The sequence below is a fragment of the Drosophila suzukii genome, chromosome 2L (genome assembly GCF_043229965.1).
Source record: "Drosophila suzukii chromosome 2L, CBGP_Dsuzu_IsoJpt1.0, whole genome shotgun sequence".
Classification (NCBI taxonomy): domain Eukaryota; kingdom Metazoa; phylum Arthropoda; class Insecta; order Diptera; family Drosophilidae; genus Drosophila; species Drosophila suzukii.
The window spans coordinates 9,403,075-9,420,582 of NC_092080.1; the positions used below are offsets into that span (position 1 = coordinate 9,403,075).

General features: G+C 40.2%; 2 protein-coding genes across 2 annotated transcripts in view; both read left to right on the top strand.

Moving 5' to 3' along the window:
- Window positions 1–17,508, top strand: part of nAChRalpha5 (nicotinic Acetylcholine Receptor alpha5) — a 58,365-nt gene that overhangs the window by 8,409 nt on the left and 32,448 nt on the right. The window contains exon 3 of the mRNA XM_065863815.2: window positions 15,907–17,501. Coding sequence (XP_065719887.2) covers window positions 16,583–17,501 — 919 coding nt within the window. The 5' untranslated portion in view covers window positions 15,907–16,582. The remainder of the gene's footprint in view (window positions 1–15,906; window positions 17,502–17,508) is intronic.
- Window positions 437–1,744, top strand: NimC4 (Nimrod C4). Its single transcript, XM_017085410.4, has one exon. The coding sequence runs from the start codon at window positions 505–507 to the stop codon at window positions 1,636–1,638; it is 1,134 nt and encodes a 377-aa protein (XP_016940899.3). The 5' UTR covers window positions 437–504; the 3' UTR covers window positions 1,639–1,744.

The following is a 17,508-nucleotide window of genomic DNA, read 5'->3' on the forward strand; positions in this document are numbered from 1 at the left end:
TTTATAAATCCGAGGGTGACCTTTGGCAGCGGCTCAGCCATGCTGCAACCCTCTGGGACGAGAACACTGAGAAAATTATTAAGGTTTGCTTAAAAATTATATTTGAATAGTTCGTTGAAAATAAAAGAAAAATCAGTAGGGTTATCTTGAGAGCATTCACGTCAGGCATGAAATTTCAATAGATATTTTATAAGGTTGGGGTAATGTTAAAAAATGATATATATTAGATCCTTAAGGTTAGAAATGGTAATTACAATAGGTGATATCTCCGAAGTTTTAGCGTGAATGGTTGGCTATCATTTTTTTCCAGTGTAGAGAGTGATTTTATCTAGCTGCGGATGTTATTGTGTCCTATCTGCTGGCCTGCCTGCCCTCTCCGCCGATCCTCCCCGCAGTTCGAAGACCGAGTGGCCAGCTTAGCTCTCGTCCGCACTTCTTGTTCTGGGAAAATTCAGTTGTATACCGACTGCAGTTGCGAACAGACAAGACGAAAATTTCTGGAAAATGAAGTTCAACTGGGCTACGATTCTGCTTCTTGGTTCCGTTGCAGTGGCCGCCCAAAAGGATAATTACTGCGAACGCAATGAGACGACTCGAATTCTAGTGCCGGTCACCAAGCAGGTGATCATCGTAAAACCCCAGTCCAAATGGAAAATTTGGAAAAAACCAGAGAAGATAGTCGAGTTGCATGACTCGATGGAGGAACAGGTGACCCACCAGTTGGTCAGGGAGTGCTGCCCGGGCTATTTGCAGGTGGAGTCCGGTTTGTGTGAGCCCATCTGCACTCGTGGCTGTCCTGCCCACGCCAGCTGTGCCGCTCCAGATCGCTGCGAATGCATTTCCGGCTACATCTCGGCTAGGAGTCACCAGGATGGTAGCCACTACTGTGAGCCCATCTGCCAGACCCAGTGTCCTGTGGGTGCCCAGTGCGTTTCGCCCAACACCTGTGCCTGTCGCGATGGCTACACCCAATTGCAGCCCACTGGCGATGGAGTGAGTGCCGATTGTGCCCCGATCTGTCAGGTGGGCGACGGATGTGCCAATGGCAAGTGCATCGATGTGGAGCGCTGCTCCTGCAATTCCGGCTACCGATGGGACAAGACCGAGGAGCGTTGTGCCGAGCTGAGTGCGGAGTACAGTTCCGAAGAGCTGGACACCACCGAGGGCAGCTCCGAGTCTTGGGCCAGCAGTTCGACGGCTGCCTTCACGGCCACCGAGTGTCCCGAAAACTATGTCCTCTTCCGTGGCGAGTGCCGCGAAAAGCAGTTCAACAGCAATGAGGCGGGTTGCCCGACCACCGAATGTGGTCCCCATCAAACATGCCTTGAATCCGGCAAGTGTCAGTGCTCCGCAGGATATGTGGCGGAGGAAATTAGTGGCGCAAGTGGAACGCTCAGCTGCAGGCCTACTTTATTCGAAACAATGATTCACCTGGACCAAGCCACCGACGACGAGGATGAGCTGAATCCCTGGACCATTCCCATCATCGGTGTGGCCAGTGGAGCCCTCTTCGTCCTGCTCATCGTGGGTCTTTTAGGGGGAAAGCGATACCGCCAGGAGCGGGCTGCGGTGGCCAGCAAGGAGATGGAGTGCCAGTATTCGCAGAAGACCGTGGATGTGGACGAGTGGGTGCCATGAAGGGGTCCAGTTCACCCTCGGCTTTGGGCTGTGTTAGATAAACTTTTATTGTTAACTTAAAAACATTTTTCATTTGTGAATAAAGAACATAAACTTAAAAACATTATCAAGCAAGTGTTTAGATTGTTATACTCTATTGTGGCTAAATAAAATAATTCTAAAAAAAAATCCTCTAAGATAAATACATTAAAGCCGACTAAATATTAATATTTTTATAATTCGAATATGAGTAAAGCACTCGAAAGTTAAAACCGAAAAAGTTCTGTAAAATCCATTCACGACTAATCGATGTTTCTCACAATTGTTGATTGCTAGAATAACCAATAATAAATGATTAAAAATTATTAGACATTCCGGTAAAAAAGCATGTGTTCCATTAATCATTCAATATCTTGTCAAATAATACTTTTTCGCTTTATCAACTCTGTTATCAGGACCTTTGTTCACGCACACAAAGATAAGAATTCGAAGAGGGGATTTTAGCTATAATTCAATGTAAGTAAAATAGTAAATCTTACAATTTCTAAGCAAGGAACAGACAATAAAGTATTTTCCTTAGAGATATCGGTTTTCCGAGGAAAAATTAAATTTAAAAGATTAATGGGGTTATCAAGGCAACACAGTTTTTAAGCCCCTTATAGTTTAATACTCAACCACTGGCTGATAAATTTAAACAGTTTATTAAACATTTAAGTCCATTATGTCTCGCTTACGGATTGTGAGTCCCTAAGCAGTAATATGGACTCATATGCTGATTACTGGCTGATGTAAATAAAATATTCATAACCATTTGAGGCAAGAGTGTGCATGCTGAGCAAAACAACAAACAAGCCAACTTGAAAATGTATAAAAATACTCAGACAGATTTCAGATGTTATGACTTTAGACCAACTATGCAGAATGAATGCTTAATTAAGCCAGCTAAATGGTAATTTGTATTTAGAGTTTTGTGTTTGGGAAAATTTTAATGTTAAGAGTTCTAGAAACTAGTTAATCAATATATTATTTTTCTAATTTTATAAGAGCTGACAGCATTTATTTTATTATTTACTTGTTCTTGGTATATTAGAAAATACTTGCAATGCTGGTTAGTTTAAATTAGGTTTCATTAAATTTCCATAAACCCTATATTTATTTCAGCTTCATTTACTACCTATGCTGATACTCTACATTGTTAGTTTAAGAACCAAAGCCTCTGCATCAAAAGTCGAACGCTTTTGTGTATCCGTATTTGTATCTTTAAAACGGCTGTGCGAAGTGTATCTGGCAGCGGGACAAGGATCTTTTTGGCCATAATCGCTGCACATTTATATGTGTTTTTCGTATCCGCACAAAGGAGCGTGGGGCAGAGCTTTAAGGTAAACAGGGAGAGCAGATCCGGGAAAGAGCCGAGCAAATCCGCCGCAGAGAAAGTGCGAGCGAAGAGAGTGCGTGAGAGCGAGTGAGTGTTGGAAGCGTGCAAACTCTAAGAAAAAGGACGAAATGTTGCAAGAGGAGGCGGACCTCAAACCAATATCTGCCCCCTTGGCAGCAAATACAACGGGAATACTTAAAGCTTCTTTAATTTTTATGTTGTTTTCTTCTCTCTCTCTTTGTCGGTGTGTTAAGTATCTGTGTTTGTGTATCTGTATCTGTGTGTTTGTTTCAGCCATTCTCTTTGATTGCTTTCACTCGCATCCGAGTGTGTGTGTGTTGGGGTAACCTTTGCTGGTAAATATATTTTTGCGTGGGAAGTCGCCCAAGGACATGGCCTGGCTCAACTCAACTTGACTCGACTTGCCATTGCCTTTGCCTTTGCCTTTCGTCCTGCCGTATCTTCCGCCTGCTCTTCATTTTTTACACATATTTTTTTTGCGTTTATTTTTCGCACAGTTTGCTCTTTCGCTGCTTGGTTATTTATTTATTATTTGTTGCTGGCAAAAATTGTTTTAGCTTTGCAAACAGAAAAGCGCTTGGCAACGGTTGAGCTAAAACCTTGAGAAACTAGCAAACGGAAAACAAACTTTTTAAATGCTTAAACGAATTATATAAAAATAGTTACTTCAAAGATTCCGCGCTGATGGCGGACATATTTTGGTTTTTTAGTTGAGCGATTTCATGGTTCGTTTGTTGTGGAAACTGTAAAAGGGTTCAAACAGCAAAAGTTGTCACAGGAACTTTAGTTCAAGCCTTGATTGTACATTGGGGCTTGTATACAGCAGTTGCAAAATTTATTTTTTCTCTTTGAAAATGTAGTCACTTGATGTTGAATAATATTTTAAAATGTAGTGCTAGACAATTTTTATTTGTTTATTAAATGAAAAATATTAACATTCCAAGGTTATGAGAAAAATTTGTTTCTTTCTTTCGATCTGTTCGTTCTTTAGCCATTTTAACCATTAATAGAGTTTTTATTAGTCAAAGACTAGAAAAATATTAATGTTAATAAGGACATCGGAATTTGTATTTAAATGTATCTCTTCACCTTGCTACATATAAGAAACGTATTAACTCAATTTAGATAATTAACTAGTCAGGGGTGCCACACAAATTACTATAGCTTGGAAATAACTTTTAAATACCATTTTATATGACTTAAAGTATGCAAAAATATATTTTAAGCTCAGAAATTCAAAGCATTTTTCAGAAAGCCGTCTATTCTTTATTCGCTGGATACTTTGAGACACTTAAAAATGACATAAAATTATTTAAAAAAAAAAATGGTTTTTGCGGCATACCTTAATTGTTTTTCTGATTTCATATGCTTGTTTTCAACTCAAATATCGAGTTACTTTATTGTTACCACTTAATGTCTTTAATCCAAATATTCGAAAATATTTTAATTGTCTTACCCCGCGCGGATTCCCCACTCGGGTTTAAAAGTATATGTAATGTGAAAGATTTCATATTCTAAATCTCCCTAATTGAACTTATCATACGGTAAAGATTGAAAAGAAAATGGGGTAACCCTATAACGTACATTTTTGTTATTTTATTGCAAACCAAAAAAAGTACTTATTTCTAAAAGCAATTTTTTCTATTTAATAGAGTCAAAAACGAAGAAAAATATTCTTGTTGAAATGGAATATGAACTTATTTTTCAAGACAAATGGAAATTTACTCTCTGCGCTTTCTGGGATTGCATTTATTGTGGGAACTTTCTTTATGGGTAGCTTCACTCCACTCCGCTGAAGACATGGAGTAAAATCAACAACCAGAGCTCTTACACATTTCCCCTCGCTTCTTGGCAACCTAGCGGGAGCCCTGCAAATTATTCAGTGTGTACTTGTTGATGCAGCCCTCGAATAACACTTACCACCCCCAGGACCCATCGCCATCCCAACCCCAACCATCCCAACCATTGCAACCACCCCATCCCATAATCCCCTTTCGCTCTGCAGCCTCTGCAAAAATGCATTGTCGAAAAGTAGGTCGCTGCAGTTTAGCTCGGATGCAGTTCGCTGTTTCTGTTTCTGTTTCTTTTGCTGTGCTGCACGGGAAAACGCAAACAGCAGCCATCAAATATTAACCACTAGTTGATCCTATGCAATTTATGTGTGCGAATGTATGCCCCTGCCACGCCCACTGGCAGCCCAATTAGATGGGGGGCGCAGGGGGCAAAAGGGGAGTCGAATGGGAAATATGCGAAACTTGGGTGAATTTTAGGACCAGCTACTTTATGGTCCAAAAGCATCAGGGCGGGAATTTCAGTTCTGGGGGCTGATGGGAGATGAGGATCCTAGGGGCGTGGCGCATGCAACTTCAGCTTGCCACTTTTGCCACCGTCACGCCCAGTTTAACGGCAGCAGCAACACTGTTGACCTATTTTTCTCGGCGGTACGCAGACTTTGAAATTATTTACAGCACCAAAGAGAGAGAGAGAGATATGGAGAGAGAGAGAAAGAGACGGGTATACCGGAGTAGAAAGAGTAGGGTAGCCTGAAGAGTGCATGCGAGTGACGAGGGCTCTGTTTCAATAATCACAAAACGTTGCCCCCTCCGTTGCATTCTGCGATTTGTGCCCCTTAACAATTTTTGCAAGCCATGTTTTCAGGCTGCTTATTGTCAAGACGTGGCAAGGCCAACATTTGTGGACGTTGCAATTAGAGAGGCCCTTCTAATGCAACGCCTGAAGTACGTTAATAAGTTTCGCATTTCACAAACAGCCAACTTCCCAAAAGAAAATTCCCATAAACCATATGGCATATTGGCAGAGTGTCTGACTTTTAGAAACTAAGGCCAAAGGAAAAAAGTTATACCTATGCACCTAGCTTACACACAATATTTTATATTTGCCAGTACATTCGCATTTTTATGATAAAACATTCGTACGCTCTTGGCTGACCTAAAAAATCGTTAAATGTTTGAAAAAGCATTTTCCACCCAGCTCAGTGCTGCGAGAGTTGCAACCCCTCCTTCATTTTTCCATGCTTTTTATTTTTTTATTTTATTTTATTTTAGTTTTGCCTTTTAGAAAGTAAAGTGCCCAGCCCGCAAAGCATTTAAGTTGATGCACATGGAATCACTTGCACCTTGTATAGTCGTGTGCTATATAAACTGCAGGTGCGTACCTGTATATGGTTGTAAGAATATTTTACCAGAGTATTTAAAATCACTTTGGTTGCATAAAAAAAAAGAAAGTAAATCCTTAAGCAGTCATGTGGCTTAAGTTTGTTCCCGGAATTGTAACTAACCAAATAAATTTTAAGTGAAATACTAAAAGTGCTTTAACTCTTGTGTACAAATATTTTTTTAATATTTTTTAAAAGATTATTAGGCTTGTCCAAACAAATAGACTAAATTATGCTGTCAAGACAAACAGGGAAAATATTCCATGATTTTAATCTATGTTCTTTTATTTTAGCAATCCATTTCTGTTGGGTTTGCCTTAAATTCACATCGTTAAGACCATGTTTATTCCAATAATCCTAAAATTAATGAATGTGTATTAAAGTCAAGTAACTTTTTCTGTGCGTAGATTTGGTTATATATACAGCCCTCAGTCATAGCAAAAGTGGCTTGCTTATAAAATGTTTTAATAAAATATAGTATCAGTGAAAAATTAAATGGAAAGCATGCAACTAAATTTGCATAAATAAAGCCGATAAGAGCTCTGTTACAAAAATAATCTACTTCTGACAAATGCGTACTAATAAAGCACATTAATATTACTTAAAACACACAACATTAGTGAATATCTATTTAAACCGACAGAACTGTTTAAAATGGAATTAAACCAGAAGTCATTAGATATATTTTAATTGAATTGAATGGAATTGAAAGCCTAGGGAAGTCCAACCTCGTATTCTCGATATAAATATCAGTTTGTTGTATACAGAATCTACGAAGGAAATATATAGTCCTATTAACACATTTTGTGGCATGGGCTTGACTTTGGCCAACAGCTGTGCTTCAAATAACTCAACTGTGCGATTGGGCCAAAGCCAAGTTTCATCGGAGGGGCATGCAAATGTTTACTGCCTCACCGGTGGGTGGTTGGGTGGGTGGTTTTCAGGGGAGGTCAAGGGGCAGGGTGGGTGGCTCGACTGTCGCGCCCACTTCTCCGCTGCCAGCCGCCTGCTTATTGGAGCAAAAATTAATTGAAAATGTTGGTCAATTGCCTCGCCGGCAGCTCAGCTCCAATGGAGGTGGGTGAACTGCGATGAGGTGGAGGATGGAGGTTGGAGGTGGAGGTGCTACGCAATCTACTTTAACTTGTGCTCTGAATTACCGCCCGCGGTGGTGCAAGCCATGGCCCAGACTGTAATCATCGCCTGGCTGCAGCCACGGTATTAGTAATTATTATTTACTCCCCGGTAAAGCAGATATTGCTGCAGCCAGGCATCCGCGAACTATCGCCATGCCCCGGCTATGCAACTATTTTAAATGCCGCAACATTAATAAGTTTTAATAGAGAGAGAGTTTCAGTCTGGGTTGGCAGAAGGCCAGGGGGCATATTGGTAGAGGGAAGGCAGCACCCAAAGGGGCGGCATTTAAAATGCACTTAGGTTGCGCAAATATCGACCAGAACATAAAAGCCAAGCTCTATAAGTATTTTCTGTGCTTTACACAATTTGTTGGGTAAGGCGGAGTTTGAGAGTAATTGCTACAATTGTTTGGGATATAATTTCTGCCGAAGCAGTATAATATTTTCAAAGGATTTGTTAAAAAAGATGTTATGGGAAACTAATAAGAATACAGAAATTGTCAAATAAAATAGTTTATGGATATATTTTGACAGAAAATAAGCAACATGGTATATTTTTGCCAATCGGAAATATCCCTTCTGACCGAAACTACTCAATAATAAAGGGTTTCCCAATTTGAAAATATAACAAATTGGGTCTAACGTAATAAAATCCTTTGGTTTTCGAGTGGTTTATTTTAAAATGCTTGAATATTTTATGCATATATGCACAAGCAACAATCAACATTGTTTCTGGCCTCGGCTTCAGCCGAATCAGAATAATATTTTCAAAGGATTTACTTAAGAAGATGTAATGAAAGCTATAATAAATACAGAATTTGTCAAATAAAATAGTTAATGGATATATTTTGACAGATAATAATAAACATTGTAAATCTTTGCCAATCGGAGATATGATTTCTGGTCGAATCTACTCAATAAGGGTATTTCTCTTCTGAAAAAATAACATTTTAGGTATAACATAATATAATCCTTTGGTTTTCGGGAGGTTTATTTAAAAATGCTTCAATAGTGAATGGATATAAAACACGAATAACAATCAACATTGTAAATCGTTGCCAGGAATAACTCGGAAAAATCACTTCTGGCCGAAACTACTCATCAATAAGGGAATTTCCCTTCTGTAAAAATAACAAATACGATCCAAGGGGATGGGTAAACACGTAACAAAATCCTTTGGCAGACAATCAACAATTTGTGATTGCAATTGCCCCAAATTGATGTGGCTCCTTCATTCCGTCAGTACAGCATTAATAACATGCAATTTAGTCGAGTTATCTTTGAAATGCCATCTTAATGCATTCTGCCGCCTGGCAACTGCCACTGCCAAGGAAATCAAAATTAAATTGCGTGCAGTTCTGCTCGGTTTTCTCTGGTTCCGTTTTTCTTTTACCCCCCCCCCCCCCATGCCTAGATTTTCCTAGGTTTTTCCTATTTTTCTGCTGGCACGAGGCTCACATTAAAATTTCTATGCGTGCCTAAAAGACGGCTACAACATTTGGAGAGGCTGGCGAAACAAGAAGGAACTTCCAGCAGCATCCAGGGCTAAAAATTTAGCAAAAACGAGCTTTTACCCACCCACACTTTGGCACGCACTTTCTCCACTCGAAAAGAGAGAGAGAGAGAGAGAGTTTGGACCCAAAGAGAGACAGAGAGAGAGAGACGTTCTCTTTGGCGGTGAAAGTAGAGGGTGGGGGTTTTCTGGGGGAGGGAAAAGAATAGAACAGCAGCGTTTAATTTGATTTTGAAACCGAAGCACCCTGTATACGCTCTTTAAGTGTTTGTTTATGCGTGGCCAAGTAGGACAAGTAGGGTATCAGATGGTAGAGGAAGGACGAAGGAAAATGGAGGCCACATCTGCCTAATAAAATTCATTTAAAAAAGCTAAGGCTGCTGCTGCTGTTGTGACATTAATTTTTACTTAATTTATTTTTGCGCCGTCGCAAAAGCAGCCTCCTAGCACCTCAAACCCCCAATATCATCATCATGGGCATTTCAATGGTTTTCGGTTTTCGCTTTTGCGTTCGTTTTTCGCTACCAACAAGCCCAAAACACACACACACACACATACCAACAGATTTATATAGATTTACGTGTATATATATTTATTTAGCAGGACCTCCCACCAAAAAACACCATTTCCATTTCCATCCTCCTGCAACATCTTCCAGCTCATTTGCCGCTTCGACGACAAAATTTCAGTTTTCAGTACGTTAATGTGCAGTGGGTTAGGATACGATGGGTTGGTATGTTTTGGTATGGGTTGTTATATGGGGGGAGGGCAGGGGTTTTGGACAGGGGTGTGTGAGCTTTAAGTGCCACTGAGATTGTGTTGGTGAGCGGGTGTCACCTCATTGGAAATATGGGTCAAGTTGTTGCCGTCTGCGCTAAAAATTAAGTTGGCATGCCAGCTGCAGTCGACGTCGACGTCGACATCATCCGGTTGGCAATAATTGCCACAGCACATTTAGGGTTAATCCTATAGGGTTAATCCAGCCAAAGTATATACAGACTTTCGCCCCCCTTTTGTTCGCCAAGTTAATCGCCCCCAAAATGATTCTTATTTATTCTTGCAGTTAGTTCGAATTTATATTGCACCATAAACAGGATACTGTTGAATATGTGTGTATATACATCAAGGGGAGGTTGGGATCTCTAGAGGATGGTATTTACCCCCAAGAACACCAGTGTTTATATAACAACTTATAAAGATAATTTGTTTTCAATTACTTTAATTTAATTTCAAAGTTGGGGTTTGTTTCAGTAGTTTATTAATATGCAATGAAAGCATGGAGAAGTTTAATACAAATTCCGAAAATTGTTTTAATTTATATTGACGCAGACATGTTTGTAATAAAAGTTAATGGCAAATGCAATTTGTATTCATTTTGTTTTTATATTACTGAAAAATTTCCAAACTATTTGAGCTAATTAACTATTAAAATGATTATAACCTCGAATTTTACCAATTTTGAGCACTATTTAACTTTCTGTCTTATCTCTAAGTTAGCCTTTTACTTAAGTATTGTATATACTAATAAAAACATGGGGCTAAAACCCCTTTGATGCTGTGTTCGTGCTATCGAATGGACTATTAAGGATTGTATTAGCCATATTTTATGTGATTTCGGTTAAGGCCAACGCCATTTGGACCTGCAGCAACACTAATTTGGTAAATCACGTTCTGGCCAAGTGGTGGCCATTCCAGAAAGGGGTGGAAAAAGTCCGTTTGTCCGTGTGTCCGTGAACTCGGTGTGTATCTACGAAAATCGGATTCTTGGCCATAATGGGCATGTAATTTATTTTTGGTCCTGGACATTCTATATTTGGTCTTTAGGGCCATGTTAAATGCCAAGCTGTGCTGTTGTTAACGCAGTTTCCCAAGGCTGGGGGTGCAAAAATGGTGGCTAGATAGGCAGGGCCGCACCTTTTGTTGTGCTTTTCCTTTATTTTATTGTTAAAAAATCGCTTGCTTTATGATATTTTGTTCGTCTTTTCATGTTTTCCGCCCTGTGTCTGTGCGTCGGATTGTGTTGGTCAGCAAAGTTTGCTTTTTATGATTTTTAGTTTCGCCCGAGATGCGTTGAAAGGGTTCGTAGCCCCATCTCAACGCCATCCCATATCCATCCTAACCCATCCCATTGGTAATGTGTCAGGGAAAACGGGGCACGTTGTCTTCGGAATCGGGTTCATATGCTTCATATGGTCTGGCCCATTAAATTGGCCATATTTTTTGGTCATAAGCAGACGCTGAAATCGCATAGTTTATGCCTTCGTTCGGTTTTGTTTGAAAAGTTTTGCTCAATGAATTGGAAGCACATGGCTTCGAGGATGGGCTTTCATTGAGCTATCTTTAACAATGTCCGAGAAAAACTCATAGAATAACACTTTAAGTCCTGGTATGAAATAACAGTGAACTGTTTTCTTAAGTTTCCCCATTTCTGGCTATTTATTTTCACTTAGACTTTTCCCCCAGGGATATTTCATTTTAGCCTGCATTTTTGCTCAGCTTCCACCCGTTCATGACCACCATTCCAATTCAATTTCCTTTCACAGTAGGAAAACTTAGAGTGATGAATTGCATTTCCAGCCTCTGCTTCTAGTTGAATTCAATGCTTAAGTCTATTGAACTTTGACTTCGGTCAATGACAATGTTTTTGCTTTGCGTTGTATTACCACAGATGATGATAAAGATCCTTGCGATGATGATGATGATGATGATGGTATGGCCAGCATTGGTAGTTCGCAGTGTAAGTGCAGATAAATTATTTTTTGAGCGGCAGGCAAGGAAAATATTTTACATTCGGGGAGGACAGGCCCCGAAATGGGCGTGGTCGAGGCGTGGGTGCTTACAGTTCGAGCTCCTTTGCATGCCGAACGGATATACAGATACAGATACATTTACCCATACGTATCGCCCGACAAGCTCGTGAATATTTCTGCTTGTCTGGGCCCTGTTTGTTTGTTGCTTGTTTGTTGGCCATGTTCGGTCCTGCCTTTAGTTGATCATACCACCAGCCATTGTTGTTTGCATATTTGCATTAAAAACGGCAAACACTTTTAACCAAACACATGTAAAGTGGTGTTGTCTTTCTGCCTCTTTTAGTGTGTCGCCTGTCGACAAATATAACCGAACATAAATCATCCGTAGCAGTCGCATAAATAATAAATACACACACTCTCCTGCCCATTGAAAAAGATGCGTGGGCCTTCATTGGATGTGTGTAAATTGTTTCTGCATTATGGGCTCACAAATTCCGTTGATTTTCGCATTTAATTTTATTTATGGCTGGCATACTTTAGAAGACAGCATAGGTATGTTTTTAAAAGGGGAAGTATTTAAAGTATACAACAAAAATCAATAAAGCAGGTTTACCTTTTAAGTCCTTTTAAAAGGAATCAGGGAAAATTAAACCTAACTAAAATATTTGAGAAAAATAAACACCTACATAAAAATACTAAATACTTTAAACCAACCCAAAAATACCTTAAACTGCAATAATATAATTCTAGAACAGATAATAAATTCCTGTCGCATGCATAAGAAATAACTTAAGACCACTTAAACCTATCCCTTCGAAAGGGCCGCAGTTTGTCATCAACTTTTCGCGGTTAACTGGAAGCCCAAAAAAGAAAAACAGATAAATAGAACTGAAAATCCACTTGTAAAAATATTAATTTTCCAGCATTGCGAAACTGTCGCCAGTTCTCGCCAAACAAAACAGCCGCCAAGGAAAAGTCTGGTCGTAACATGGCTAAGAACATTCAGCACATAATTCTTTTTGCCAGCCGCAAAATAAAAACCGGCCCAGAGAAAACTCGTGACGCGGGTAAAGAGTCGGAGCTGGGAAATAAGGCGAGAAAAAAAAAACAATTTCCACTTTTTGCCAAGCGAATTCATAATTCATTGAGCCAGCTGTATGAAAGAGGGGGAGGGGGGAAAGTGGCGAATGGCGACCACACCAAGGGTTGGCTATCATTTACACCATGCAGTTTGCCCATTTCCATCTCTGGCCAACTCCCCGCCCCTCGTTCATCATGCAAAAACCGTTTTTTGCTCTGTGCGCTGAAAATTAATTTGCTCACGCGCCAAACGGAAAAGTCTCTGGAGTCCGAAAAAATGGTTTCATCTGCAATGCGACGCCAACGGTTGCCATTTATACCCCCCTTTTCCGCGACCAGGACTCTTTTCCTGAACTGGTCGTTCATTTTATACGACGACCATAGCATAAATTTCCGAAAAATTCCATACATCAATACGACTGGCTGGCGTGCAAAATGGCACAAAATTTGTGCGGTCTGGCACTTCAGCTGATTAGACGACCGCAAAACTCTTCGAATATTTTACAGCGATTGCAATAAAAGCGATACCTTTGCCATACTCTTTGTCCACGGTTCGTATGCGCAATATTTGCCACTGGGCAGGCGGCCAAGAAATAAAATGCTGCCTGCTTTTCGGGTTCGGAGGGGGGTTCCTCCACCACCACCATCACCATCAACATCCCCATCAGCATCTGCACCTGTGCGATCGCACAACTAAATATTTGAGTGGCATGGCCGTTGTTGTTGAGAGGCCCCAAGCCAAGTGACCCATAAAATGCCACCACAATTTCGCCGCCAACTGTTGCAAGTTGCAATCCCGGTCCACCGCAAGCAGATGTCCCCTGTCTTCCGCGTCATCGCTTTATGCACGCCATTTGGACGGGGCTGGCTGCCTTCCGGACGGGTTCAATTGCAGTTTAAGCGCTGTTTTGAGCACTCACAGCGGGATATTTTGTGAAAAGATTTTTTCATTGGGCGGAAAGAAGTTTTTTCGAAATGGAACTGTCATTCGTAGCCCATTGCGAGCTCTTTATTAAATAAGTAACTATGGGTGCCACAAAATGTACCTAAGGTATTTATAAAACGCTTAGCTATGATTTCAGTATTTTTTAAATGCCGCAGATAAGAAATTAACATTTACCAGCCTAAGAAAGATTGAAATATTTTTTCATTGGACGAAAGATGTTTTTTCGAAATGGAACTGTCGTTCCTATCCCATTGCCAGCTTTTTAATTAATAAGTAACTGTGGGGTTCTAAAAATTTTACTAGTTTTGAGGCTAATGTATTTTTTAAATGGCTTAAGCATTTTACAGTGCTTTTAAAATTCCGCAGATAAAAAACATCATTCATATACATGCAGTAACAATTTTTTTTCTGATATTTATATAATTCCATATATGACACAATAATTTTGGTTCAAACTTGAAATGGATTGTAGTCTTTTAATATTCTTTTAGTTTTTCAACAAAGACCAAAAAGTCGTTCTAGATAAATTTATATTTTGACACATATTGGATTTTCGACCATCTGGATTTATTTTATTTAATAAGTATCTGTGGGGTACCACAAATGTTACTAGCTGAAGGCGATTGTATTGTAATAATACTTTTAGTATTTTTCAGTATTTTTAAAATGCCGCAGATACAAAAAAAGCAATCATATATATGCAGTAACATTTTTATTATTTGATATTAATATAGTTCCAAATATGACACATATTCTTTTGGTTTTTTAACAAAGGCGAAACAGTCGATCTAGATAGATTTATATTTTGGCACATATTGGATTTTCGACCTTCTAGATTCATTCTAAAACAAGTATGTTTTGATTTAATAAATAAAATAATAAGATGTACGTTAAATGTATACCTTTTTTTTCTATAGATTCAGTTAGAAAATTCAGATAGTGTCATAAAGCCTTCATCATTGCAATTTGACATTGTTTTCAAGATAAAATATTTTTGCCAGCAAATATTTAGAGCTGACAATCAGAGTGTTGTGACGTTTGCTGTGTCGCTGACAGCCTTTTAGATGCAAAACAATATTTCCTATTACATGTCAGAGCAGAAAACTCCCTCAGTTCGCAGCAGACGAAAAACCATTTCCATTTCTTTCAATTCAAATTTCACTGACAGTTGCAAAACTGAACTTTGACAGGGGGCCTTTGACTAGTTTCGGGGGACTGGAATGTGTGAGAGGGACTCTTTGTTGACATTTCTATTCTATGCATTTATTGTTTTCGCCTCCAGCAGCCGGGTATAACATAGTTTTCTTTTGGTAGCTGCCAAAAACGTTTGGCATATCAAAAGAAAAAAAAGATTCAATTGACATTCGGACTGTTTTCAGACAAGAGAACGGGCTCCAACCACTCGGCTTATGCCGGAGGTCTAGCCAAAGTAATTGCGTGGTCCCAGTTTGATTGTCTTTTTCTTATTCAAAAACTTTCGAATGCAAAGTGTACAGAATGTAACAAGTTGTGGCATGAATATGCATGAGCTACATGATGGTCCGTTCCCAGAAAATCCCGTCCTGCTTAACAGGACGTGCCATAAATGTCCCGCACATGTCCATCAACGTCAGGAATGGTAAGTTCTCCATGCCGTTGTGGCATTTGCATTTTGCATCCTGCAGCTGCTTCAATTCCTGCTCTGCCATTTGCCAGGATACTTGGGCCCTTGTGTGCCCATCGTTTGCATACGCATTATTTATTGAGACTGCCAGTGGAGTCGGAGTCCTGCGGGATTGGAATCACTGCAACTCTATCGGACTTGGCCCTAAGTAGGCCTTTCGGCCATCCTTGATCTTCGGCCACATCCTGACCCGGCTGGCAGCTGCCCAAAATCCTGGGGGTGATTAGCATGCAAAATGTTTCGGGCTTATTGTTTTAGCAAAACTAATTAATTTGAGTAATTGAAACTGAAGTTCAAGCAATATCTTAGAGAGCTCCCGGCTCTCCATCGAAAACTGTGCATGTCCTAGTTTCCTTTGTTATTGCAAAGTCGTAGGCCACAGCCTGAGGTTACTGGACGGGTCAAGGGGTCGGAATCTGAGAAGCTCGATTAGTAAAATGACCCCAAGGGGTTGAATCGTAATGCATTCAACCGATTCAGATTCCCCTTCAACTTACCATTACTAGTATATTACTGGTTTAGAAGAAATTAAATTGTTGTTAATGTTAAAATAAAGTGTTTTTTTTTCATATATATGAACTTACCAATATTATATTTTATTTAATATCTATTCTCTCTCTTTCATTACAGCCGCCACTTTTGCGTACTTAAATAAGGAAGAACTCAAGTAAATCAATAGAAACCAAATGCTACAAAGCACTGCCATATACAACTGCAACGGATTGCATTAGGACAACTAACAATTGAATAGCTCTACATATATAGCAAAATAATACGAAAATCTAGGATAATATAGCAACTACAGAGTAAAAAACAAATCGAAGACCACGAACAAATGAGAGAGAAAAGGAAAACCAGGAACATCAACAGAAAATTAGGAACATGTAAAATGCTATGATATTGTGAAAGTCATTATGAAAAAAGAAGTTTAAGAATAAACTTTAATTGTAAGAAAAAAACGCATAAAAATAATAGGAAAACGCTCTTGTGGTTGTAAAGAAAATAAGAAGACAAAAGAAAGACATAATAATGTTGCAAACAATAAAACTTATACTTGCCATATTGATGTAATAAAGGGAGAAAGTGAAAAGGCGGTGAAAATTTCATAAGATTAGTAGGTATTAAGGGCGGCCGAGGCACGCAACACAAAAGGGATTTAAGCGCCCCCCTTTTTCCGCCCCCCTCCGAAGGGGACAATGTAAGCTGCAGCAGCTGGATAAGGCCGAAAATCCGAAAATTAAATTATTGTAATCTAGTAGAGAGCAGACAACATATCCGCTGGCAACAACCAACACCGAAAGAGACTATGAAAAATGCACAACTGAAACTGACTGAAGTTGACGATGATGAGCTGTGGCTGGCAGTAAGATTAGCGCACTGCGGCAGCAGCAGCAGCGGCAGCAGCAACAGCAGCAGCAGCAACAAGAGGCAACACCAGCAACTCACCCAACTGCAACCAAGGAGCTTAAGTACAAAACACCACAGCATCATCGCAAACAAGCAGCACAATAGCCCAGAACAGAAGCCATCACAAAGAGCGGAAGATGTAGCCAGCTATGACCAGCAGCAACAGCAGCACGAGCAGCAGCAGCAGCAGCAACTGCTAGACAGCAACATGTTGTCGCCACTTGGCTTTGCAGCAGCAGCAATTGCTGCCGGCGATCAGGCAACAACCCAACAACCAACAAATATAAGACTGTGTGCACGCAAGCGACAACGATTGCGTCGCCGACGAAAAAGAAAACCAGCAACCCTTAAGGAAGCAGCAGCAGCAGCAATAACAACAACTAGCAATAGCAACAGCAGCAGCAGCAACACGAGCATCAGCAACATCAATCTGCCTGCGACGGCCACCTACATGCAATGTCGCACCAGCGAAAAGGACACCAGCATTCCAATGTCGAAACGTGACTCGGCCACATTCACCCTGGTGTTGCAGGTGCTGCAGGTGTTGCTGGTGTCCCTGCAGCAGCGGCAATTTCAAATGCAACAACGTGCGGCAATCCTGCTCAGGGGGATAGCGATCAGCACTACCGCCTTCATTTCCTATTTAGGCAGCTTTGCGGCGCAACTGAGGAGCAGCCACAGCAGCAGCAGCAGCAACAGCAGCAACAGCAGCAGCAACAGCAACAGCAGCAACAGCAGCAGCAGCACGCAAATAATCAACGGACTTAATAAACACTCATGGATATTTTTATTGATATATTTGAATTTATCTGCTAAAGGTGAGTG

Bases quoted from the DNA above. Each gene is read 5' to 3' on its own strand.
- NimC4 (XM_017085410.4), top strand. From the start codon at position 505: ATGAAGTTCAACTGGGCTACGATTCTGCTTCTTGGTTCCGTTGCAGTG.